We start from the raw sequence: 11186 nt of genomic DNA, 5'->3' as shown, positions 1-11186 counted from the left end.
TCCAATCGCAAGGTCCAGAGACAGAGAAAGAACGGCGGCCAACAGTCGAGTGTTTGAATCTGGGTATGCGTAAACAGAGTGGATCCGAAGCCGATCGTAGTGAGCGAGATAGAGTGTAGAGGTGAAGGCAGCCGCGGAGATAGGAAGGGGCAGTTTTGTGAATGCATCTATAACATAGAGTGCTGATCTTGTAATTTATTCGGTGTGAGACAGGGAGCCAGTGGAGATGTTGCAAAAGAGGAGTGATGTGCTCAGATCTTTTCTTTCTGAGGACGAGTCGGGCAGCAGAATTTCGTATGCGCTGAAGGGACTGAATGGATGAAACAGGCAAACCAGACAATAGAGAGTTACAGGTAAATGTATACATGAAAAAATTAACTCACTGTATATTCTGCACTGCCTAAATTAAATCCTATAGGGTCATGAGTAAAGCTTCGAATTGGGTCAATGCCAGTAAACCAAAAGGCATGCTTAGTCACATCAACTATGCATATCAGCAGACTGCTCTCTCTCTCTCCCTCTCTCTCTCTCATTGGTACACACACACATACACACACACACACACAAGTTGATACATTCAGTCTCACATCAATGTTGATATCCTTTATTCAAATTTGTTTATCAGTTATGTAGGCTATGGTTTCCGGGGTTCTGGGTGTATTTTTTTTCCAACCACTGACTTAATCCACTACAAAAATGGTCACTGGAAGCGGCCACACCTCTGCAAGTAACGATACCTGGATGTCCCTGTCTTGGTCTGCACAATCCTAACACTGGTGATGACACATGAATATAAAATGAGATTGACCATTCTTTTGAAAAGCGACCAAACAGTATCCAAAACAGAAATTAATCAATGCAGGTGATCGAAGTTTGTGTTTGTTTTGATGGGAAGGGGTTAAGGGATAGTGAATAGAAAGTACTCTCACAGCAAGTATCCTCCCTATTTAGAAAGCTGTCGTGCAGCTAAAACTGAACACAAAATGACGGTAGCGAAATGTGCCTTTTATATATATTTTTTTAAATTTTATTTTGCTACATCATAATTGACACCGTTTTAGTGGCATTACTCCCACGCCGCTCATTCCAAATCTCCATACGCAGCCATATCCGAGGTCGTCTGTCGCAGTCCCAGCGTCTGGGGGTGGAGGAGTAGGAGGATGACGATGTTGCAACGGCTGTACTCTACGCTTCCTTTCCTAATGATATCCCGGCGTTAACAAGGCCCGAGATATACAAACACTTGCAGCGTTTGTTAGGAAATTTGGGCAACACGCCCAAAGACGAATGACCCTCGACAGTTTGCTCCTGGTCTTCTCATCTAAGCCCATAGCACACTCATCTCCGAGTAGGACCTGTCCGCGGGCGAAAAAAACCTACTCTGCTGGGATTCGAACCACGCCCTCCCAGCCGTCAGTCCGCGAGAATAACCACTTTGCTACGGTGGCTAGGCGCATTTGAAGTTAAAGCAGAGCACAAAATGTCAGCAACAGATTATCTTTAAAGCTGAAACAGAGCACAAAGTGGCAGTGAAAGATGGCCTTCTAGTGATGATGCGGTGAGACAGGGCGGGGAAGATTGGAAGGACGTTGATCCATGATAGTTCTCCTTTCACGTTTGTGCGGTCGATTAGAAAATTTGTTCCACTGGACGAACTAGGATATCGTTTATCTGGAGACAGAATTAAATCAAAAAGAAAAAGAATTACAAAAAACCCAAAGGACTCTTCTCTCTGTATGTCTCCCTTTCTCTCTCTTTCTCACTCTTGCACAAACCAATATACACTCAAAATTAATATTTATACATGCATATATATCTATATCTATATATATATATATGTGTGTGTGTGTGTGTGTGTGTGTGATCGACATGCACGAACACATAAGCTTGAAGTCATGTGTGCGCGCGCGCATACACACACACACACACACATAGCATACATACAACTCGCACACCCTGGTGTTGCGTTATCGCATGCTAAATGCACAACAGTTCGGGCACGAGTCTCGACCATTTATCAAGACTATTCTCTCTGATCTCCCCTCTAGAACGGCTTCCTTGGCAACATTTAAGTTTCAAGACTCGATCACTGTTTTTATATTTTTCTCTATGCCGCATGCGAGAGAAGAAATACCTAGCACGAACATACACACACAAATATTTACAAGCGTGCGCACGTAGGCAAAATAAACTGAGAATGACAATTTTACAGTCAACAATTTAAGCAAAACAGAGAGATAAGGGTGGGGTGGAAAATTTGAGACAGAGGACAGATAGAGACAACGAAGGACAGACACAGAGAGAACGTCACCTCCACATGTGGCGGGGCATCCATGATAAACAGTATGCTGTCCCGCACGTCTTCTGGCTGCAGACACTGTAACACACACACACACACACACACACACACACACACACACCGTGACACACACACACACTGAGATATACCTGTATATATGTATACCTATCTATTTATCTATCTATCTACACATATATACATTGTGTGTGTGTGTGTGTGTGTGTGTGTGTGTGTGTGTGTGTAGATATGCTGATTACGTAGACCTATGTCTGTCAGACCTTTAGTGTTGTCTGTGAGGATCGTGCTCTGCCAGACTACTGCTGACCTGTCACTGATCTCAGCATCGAGGAACAGATTACTGGAGACGACGGGGCCCAAGTATTTGAACACGTTCCAGAGTGCAGCGGTCGATGGAGATGGAGAGTAGCGTGTTGATACTGATATCCATGAGCTGTCTCTTTTACTGTCATAGTCATGCCAATACAGCAAACCAAAAATTAATGTGTTGGCGGACTTCTTGTGTGGCAGCCTCGTCGCAAAAGCAACATGACTCTAATGAGTTTGTGGCTGACTTCGGCATTTGTTCTTAGACAAGCCAGACTGAAGAGCTTGCATTCTGATCGGATGTGCTGAAAATATGATATGATGATGTGTCAGATGTGTGAGAAAACAGCAGCGAGGAGAAGATACATGACATGATACATGACATGACAACCCTGTCGTATTCAACAGACAATGCTGAAGAAAGCTGACTATTCTCTATCCAAACAAACTGTGTACCTGTGTGTCACTGTAAAATGAGATCATGAAAATCAGCAGTTAAGGGACGGTCTTGTTTTTTTACTGGGAGTTTAAACAGTCCTCTCCTGCTGACAAGATCCAAAGCCTCGAAGAAAACAAATGCCAAGTATCAAGGTCTCCTATGCTCGCAGCATTTTTCTTACAGTGGTCTAACTGAAAATTGCGTTTCCTGAGCATCTTCTTGACGTGAAGCTGCACTGAGGTTCTGGATTTACAATAAATTGCAAAGGTTTGTAGTCTGATGGAGAAGACTTGAGCGAAGGCTTTACACTTGGAGGAGTGATGATGCATTAACCGATCCAGCTGTTGTGAAAATCTGTTGTTGAACAAGTTTATTATTATTTTGGCATCCTGCGTATATTGAGGGACTGCACCTTCTTTCCACACACACACACACACACACACACACACACACACACACTAACCTTCATGGAGGAATATATCGTCTTGGCGAACTCTTCGCTGAAGTTACTCGTAAGAAACTCCGTTTGCACCACACCAGGACACACTTGCTGCCATCACAAAGAACACACATGTCAGTCATTGGGACAGCCAGTCAAGTTGTTCATTGAGTTTGCCAATTACTCAAAACGTGACTGAGTCAGTCAGTTAACTAGATCGCGGTGGAAAGTCTCATGTCCGTCAAAATTTCAAGAATATATTGTGAGCACGTGGGAGAGAGAGAGAGAGAGAGAGAGAGAGAGAGAGAGAGAGAGAGAGAGAGAGAGCACCACAAATACACTAAACTACATGTAATCAACAATATGACTATTTGGTAAATGAACCAAAAATCATAGGTCTACGTTGCTGCATCAAAACTGTCCTTAACTGTGTAGTGTTTATTTTTCGTTCACATAACCATTTGACATTTTTAACCCTTTCACCGCCAAGCTCGCATTTATGCACAGGCGTGGTAGAGGACTCATGTCACTGAAAGATGACCATTCATTGGTCTGTTATCCATGAACCAACTGCTCTTAATGTTCAGTGTTAGGATAGGCCATATTTTCTATACATCGCAGAGGGAATCCCCAGCTATTCTTAGCCACTATCTTTTCTGTGTTTATACCATAAGGGAATTTTGTACTCTAAACTGACTGGCGGTGAAAGGGTTAACCCAGTGATGTCCGTAATTCTGAGTTTTAAAACAAGATTTCAATGCCTAAATATTCTAGACTAATGGCTTAAAAACTTCTAGTCTAACTGATAACAGGTTTTTTTTTAACTACTGGATTCTATCTACTGTGAAAAACAATAATGTTGTTTTAACCTCGGTTCACTTAGACTTTCCATTTATGGCAATATATTTGCAAAGTATCAAGTGATTTCTGCAATTTAGTCTGGGAATAAGCTAATAAAAGGACAGTTAACCGAATATACCTCTCAATATATTATCCTGAAAAGTTTTAGTAAATTCTAAGTGGACAATAACTATCATCCGTAAGATAGGCTACTATTCGATATCATTTACAAAAATGAAAACAGACAGGATGAAAGATTCTCTCCCTATCACACACTCTGAAACTTCAGAAGTATTACGCTCCCATCTGCTAAAACGAAAGGTTTTATTTGGTCTTTTATATTCACTATTTCACCAAATATTTTTTCCAGAAATTCGCAGTGCAAAAAAATAATACCAGAATGTTTGCCTCTTGTCAGCGTCAAATGCGTTTTTCTTAAAAAAAAAAAAAAAAAAAAAAAAAAAAAATCGATGCAGCTGCTGCATTCAAGAGAAAATGTTTCAGCCCAAGACTTTAGGAACGAAAACAAGCATCTTGGTGACCGTTTCTTCAACACATTGTCTTTGAGTGTGGTTCAGACTCACCGACACCCTGATTTTCGATTTCATTTCCCGTAGCTCGTTACGGAGTCCCTCTCTGATGGCGGTGACTGCGAACTTGCTTGCTATGTAGCAGTTACCCGCCGTGTTTTTCACAACCCGATGGCCTGAAATGCTGAAATTAAACAAAAAGAAAACAGTCGCGAGCCAGATTTATTGTGGATCAGACGATCTGATCTGACTGTTTGCACTATCTTGCCCATAAGTATCGAATGTTCTGTGCACCTGCTACAGTTTACTATTACCATAACTTCCTTATCATAAAAAATATACATCACATTATCGAAATCTATATCTCCATACCATTAATATTCTGTTAACCTCTTTAAATGACACCATAAAAAGATGATCTGCAGGTTCAAATTGTTTGTGCAGTGAAGGCCATCATCACTGTAGAGTGACACAGGAATACTGATCCATGTTATACATTGTTCAATGAATGGATATGTTTATAATGCAGTATTTTCTATTTATGGCAAAAAGTGATTATAAGTCAGAAATAACAAATCCAGGCAAAACAACTAGTCATGGCCACTCATCAGAAACATTAATCAGAAATTAATCATGAATTTCCATTCATATTGTGAGAACCTGTATCTGTGTAAGGTGCTTAATTTAACAGCGACTTACCTGTTGACGAGGATGATGTGACCATCGTCAATGTTGTTTTCCTGCATCATCTTGAACGACTCCTTCGTCACCATCATCAGTCCCAGGACGTTCACCTGCAGAAGGTCACAACCAGGTCATAGTCAAAATAACTTTTTTTTTATTCTAAAACTTCCTCTCTTTTCTCTCTTTTTTTTTCATCCAGAATAGTGAAAATGGTATAGTGATTATTTCTGTTGTACGTAACCTTCCTTCTTTTAAACACAAAGTATTTGTGTGTGTGTGTGTACACACACACACACACACACACACACACACACACACACACACACACAGGCATTCAAATCACAATTGAGTCCACATGGGAAGGGCTTCCGTAGATTCCTCAGATCTTCCGAGAATTGTAGCCAGTAAAACCAAGAGTCTCTGTCAGTTCCGGTTTCATTTTATTTTATGGGGTGTCAAAATAGAGTGGCGAAGTGAATTTTAAGAGAGAACGAAAAGAACAAAAGAAATGAAGTACACTTCTTTGTTGATTGTTCCAAAAATGTTCTGTTACTTTTGTGTCTGTTTCTGTTTCAGGCGATCAAAATTCTCTTGTAGTGGCATTGCTAGATGGTTCAGACATAATCAGTCTCTATACTATGAAAAGGATAAAACAAAAATCGGATTGAAGTGGGCATGCGGAACAAGGACGAGGAAAACAGTTAAAAGATGACAAGACAGAGGAATTTAAATCAGTAAACACAAGCATTTTCTCACACTAAAGATGTGTTTCCACTTGTCCGTGTCACCAGTGAGGAGCGGTGCATTATGGGCCAGACCAGCGTTGTTGATGCAGACATCCACACGGCCCAGACTGCTGTGCTGACGTATCATCTGGAACATGGCCGTCACCTCCTCCTCCTTGGACACGTCACACTTCACCGCCGTCACACTGCCCGGATGTTCGATCAGCTCCTCCCCCAGTTTCTGTAATAATGTATACCTAATCGACCAAATGGCTTAGGGAAGGGTTGATTAGGAGGGATTTGGAGGAATAATGATAGAAAGGATTAAAGATATATATATATCAGTATATATATATATATATATATATATGTGTGTGTGTGTGTGTGTGTGTGTGTGTGTGTGTGTGTGAGAGAGAGAGAGAGAGAGAGAGAGAGATTAAAAGAATCTGCATGTAGGTCAGGGACGCATGCAGGTCAGTCACACACTGACACAGTGTTTTCTGTTGTTTAATTCCAGGGCATGGACGAAGAAGAAGAAGACAGTCCTTGAAAAGACACAGACAAACAAATGCCAGCCATACTGCTAGTGGATAGTAAAGACATGCATACTGCACTGGAGATAGGCCTACTACTATTGGGTTTGGAATTGGCAACAACATGAATAAGCAATGCATATGTGAAGAGCAAATACTGACATCAAAATTAATGACATTCCTATTACATTTAGATTGTGTAGTAAAAAGTGACTAAGGCATTGCTGATCATTAAGTACACAAACCATTAGTACAGATTATGTGAAGCTTACACTGTGTCAATCTTATACTGGTAGAACTGAGGCTCAGTCCGAAGTAAGTGAACACTAACGATTAAGCCCTATAACATCAGAATATGAAACGACACTTGATTGGTATACATTAATAGTAATTTTATCTATAATACTGACAACTTGAGTCAATGCTCAATACAATGATTGGGAGGAGCTAGCCACATGGCTTCAGTTGACCTAAGTGGTGCAGCTAGCTAAATGACTTAATTAATGTATCCCAACCATAAACACGGCTGACTGCATGTTGTCTGACTTCTATGTGTCTAGCAGTTATATTTCTCAGCGACTGTTGGACGCGTAAAGCTTTGCCTTTTATCTAACCCAATGCCTGATTGGTGTGAGCTGAGAAAGACACCATCCATATAAAAGTGGAGGCGACAAAAATCAGGCATCGACAATTTACGTTACTGACCGTGACGTTCGAAACGATTATAGCAACACCTCATTGTCTTCTTCTTCTTCTCCTTTCTTTCTCACTGTTGGTAATAATACAATAGAAAACCCTGTGTGAGTGGCCTCCATACGTCCCTGGCCTGCATGCGATCCATCCAAGTCGATCCTTTTAGTTCTTTTTATTCCATATTCATCCAAACCCCTCTTACATAACCATACCCTTAGCCATTTGATCAAGTATATTTGGCCAACGAAAGATAAGATCACAAATCAAATAAACCACATGATCATAAATATACATGTCTGCACAATAAACATCATGTAGCAGTGCATGACACATAGATTTTTTTCCCCATAAACTACTGGTAGTGTTTATTTAAAAGGGCTTCGTTTAGAATGGCGTGTCGTGTCTTTTAAGTATTGATGTGCTGTCTAGATAATTAGGTCAAAATATGAGATGGGAGGGGGGTGGGGGGTGGGGGGGTGGGGTGGCGGGGGGGTACTGTGGTCTGGTTTCGAGCTGAGTGTTTCAAGCATGCATTGTGAGATGTCGTTGTGGTATACCTTTAGGGTGGTATCATTAAACTCAGTCTTAAAGACAGCAAACTGAGAAACTGATATACAGACAACCTAAAGCATCAGTGTAAAGTCTCTGTATGCAGTGGGAAACAATAAAAACGTGAAATGAAAAAAAAAAGTGGAACTGATAACGATAACGATGTTTTATTCAGATAAAGGCCAAAGCCCCTTACTGAAGGGGGTCATACAAGAAAATAAACAAGGAAAATGACTTGACACGATAAACCAACATCACAAATCAACCAAAAGTAGCTAATACAATATTCAACAACATTCACAAAATAACAATTCGAAGTCTCTTCAATGCCTCATATAAGTATATGGCCAAGTTTTGTTGGGTAAGCTCATGTTTTGACGACATGAGCAGATTAAATCTAAAAGCACAGGGATCTTTATAATATTTAGGTTGAATTAATCTTTGTCTGAGGTCACTCAAAGCAGGGCAATATAGCAAAAAAATGCAATTCATCTTCCCTACCCAGGTTGCACAATCGACACATATATACATATTCACTCCTACTACAGTATCTGAAACTGTGAACAGCAATATTTGAAACACCAAATCTAAATTTTGTCAGTGCACTTTTTACATATCTGTTTATTTCCATCCCAATATATGGTTCAGGCCCCTGCGATGTTTTAAAGATTCTAAACTTTGCAAATCTATCGCTAGTTTCCATATGGTCATGCCAATCTTGCCACCTACAATCAACTATTCGCTGTCTAAAACACTTTATAAAACCTGCAATATCTTCAACACCCTGATTATCCCACACAAAAGAATAACCATAAGAATTTAAGCGGCACTGACGAACACACGTTGCCCATGTTTTTTTTGCCATTATTATCTAAGGAATACAACATCCGATAAGCTTTGAACGGTAGCCTGTTTTCGTTCATTCTTGTAAGTTTCAACCACTACTTAATGCATTTAATGTACGAGTTTAAATAAATTGGATATCTCCCTAGCTCCCAACTGAGGAACTGGGGAAAAGAGAAAAAAAATGATTATGCTAATATCAATACTGTGTCCATAATTACATAATTTTCTACAGAAAACTTCGACAGGTTTTGCTTGGATTTAACACACACACACACACACACACACACACAGAGGGAGGGAGAGAGAGAGAAACCCATGTATGATTCAGCTACTTTTTGGAAGCTGACAACAACAAAGAACTTCAATGTCTTTCGCAAGTTTACGTTCTGTTCTGTATTGAAGAACATACCAACGTGCAGCCACCTCTAAGCGTGGTTTGCTATCTTTGTAACGCACTGACCTGGATAGCAGCAATGTTACGAGCACAAGCCACCACCTTCATTCCTCGTTCCACCAACGCCTTGGTCACACTGTACCCAATGCCTGCAGAGGCCCCTGTAACCAAGGCAACACGCCCAACCCAGTGCGCCATGTTTTCAGTCCTGTGCTTGCAACAGCTGAAAACCAACAGCTTTGTTCTGGGATCGCAGTGGTTGGTGTCAGGCTGCACTGACTGAAGTCGCGAAGACAGTAGGTTATTGCCGTGCAGGCATGCAGGTCAAGGACAGTATATCCTTTGAGGAACAGTGTGTTACATGTTGTGTATGTACAGGCACATGTACGGTGTGTGTATATGTGTGTGTGAAAGAGAGAGCGCCTCTGCATGTGTGTGTGTGTGTGAGAGAGAGAGAGAGAGAGAGAGAACCTGTGTGTGTGTGTGTGTACATGTGTGTGTGTGTGTGTGCCTCTTCTTGATTTTTTTCCTTCTTCTTTTCTTTTCTTTCCTGTGTATCTTATTACAACCATGTTTATGGCTTTACATGTATGTAGTATTATGCAGTTCTTTAGCGTGGGGACTGGACGTAAAAAAGCACTGGTGCGTAGCTTTTAATCTAGGGAAAATAAAACGGATTTTCTTTTATCTTCAGGGAGGGTTAGTGGTCTGTGTGTGTTGGGAGGGGTGGGTGGTGGGGAGGGTTGTCAGTCTGTGCGTGTATCAGTTTGCATGCGCTCGAATCAGAAAATCTTGCCAAGTTCATTGACTTCGTTTTTGGTCTTTTTACTCCTTTGCTGTATGAATACCCTATTTTCAAATGATTACGCCCAGTTGGATTTTAACGCCAAATTTTCATTTGACAGAACATGTCAGTGGCATAACTCAAGTGTAAACACACACACATACACACACACACACAGAAACAAAGCGTACACGCCCACACACCAACTCTGTTCACACACACACACATTCTCTGTTCGTCTGTTGAAGCGACAGGACCATCTTTGTACAAACAATAGGAACAGTCAGTTAAACACTAAGATGTGGGCATACTAAACTTTATTTTGACCAACAAAATCATTGAGTTGTGCTTGATCCACGACATCAGCATGTGCAGTCATTCCCCGGGTGTTTGCAAGGGCGCTAAGCCTTAAAGAGTAATTGGAGTTGTTACGTCGCAGTTGTCTTCCTTTTAGACATGGATGACTGAATTCCCAGACAATCTTGTCATCCTGGGTCGGGGATTAGGCTCTGTGGGTGTGCAGATGACTGGTCAGGCCAATCCATGCCTGATACATGCTGCCAACTGGGATCAATATCATAATGTAAATACTTGTAAGTACTGGTAACACACCTCCTCCCCTCATCTCTCCCTTCACCCAGCATTTTCCCTTCTGGTTTTTTAATCAGCAGGAACCACAGGTCAGCCATGGCATCTTTGCGTCTTGTTGGTGCTTCTTCCCATTCTTTGTAGGAAAAATTAGTTGTACTTGTGTTGGGGGAGGAGGTGGTGAAGGGTTGTCGTGTCATGCACCCATATAGACTCGTACAACACTCATGTCCAGTTCTCCATTCAATTCTTCATTTATTTTTATACCAAAACTTAAAAACAAAAACCTCAACAACAACAACAAAAAAACCTGAAAGAAAAGAAACAAAACAAGCAAAATTAATAGCAATGAAACAAAAGGGTATACCGTGTCCGCATGATCATGGCAAATTAACCCTTTTGCTGCCAGGAAAATCAGATTTAAGTGAAATCTATTTGCCAGGGTTTTTTCCACAAAAAACGGGTATAAATTTTCAAAAAATTCTATGCTCTTTGTTACTGGAGAAAGACCCATAAAAG

The 11186-nt window shown here is 40.9% G+C and overlaps 1 protein-coding gene across 1 annotated transcript; it reads right to left on the bottom strand.

The window, feature by feature from the left end:
- Positions 1 to 594: 594 nt before the first annotated feature.
- Positions 595 to 9667, bottom strand: LOC143293880 (dehydrogenase/reductase SDR family member 11-like). The gene is made up of 7 exons (XM_076605215.1): positions 9362 to 9667; positions 6312 to 6521; positions 5571 to 5665; positions 4926 to 5055; positions 3526 to 3612; positions 2312 to 2377; positions 595 to 1671 (listed from the first exon to the last, which is right to left on the bottom strand). Exons 1-7 carry the CDS (start codon positions 9491 to 9493, stop codon positions 1630 to 1632), a joined length of 762 nt encoding a protein of 253 aa, XP_076461330.1. The 5' UTR covers positions 9494 to 9667; the 3' UTR covers positions 595 to 1629.
- Positions 9668 to 11186: the final 1519 nt, after the last annotated feature.

This window comes from Babylonia areolata, chromosome 1 (assembly GCF_041734735.1).
Source record: "Babylonia areolata isolate BAREFJ2019XMU chromosome 1, ASM4173473v1, whole genome shotgun sequence".
In the NCBI taxonomy this organism is placed as follows: Eukaryota; Metazoa; Mollusca; class Gastropoda; order Neogastropoda; family Buccinidae; genus Babylonia; species Babylonia areolata.
This window is presented reverse-complemented; position numbering and strand designations above follow the sequence as displayed.

Excerpts from the sequence above, each read along its gene's own strand:
- LOC143293880 (XM_076605215.1), bottom strand. The coding sequence starts at position 9,493 with ATGGCGCACTGGGTTGGGCGTGTTGCCTTGGTTACAGGGGCCTCTGCA. Across the intron at positions 6,522-9,361 it reads GTAACATTGCTGCTATCCAG|AAACTGGGGGAGGAGCTGAT; the intron begins GTCAGTGCGTTA and ends ACATTATTACAG. Across the intron at positions 5,666-6,311 it reads AGTGGAAACACATCTTTAGT|GTGAACGTCCTGGGACTGAT; the intron begins GTGAGAAAATGC and ends GACCTTCTGCAG.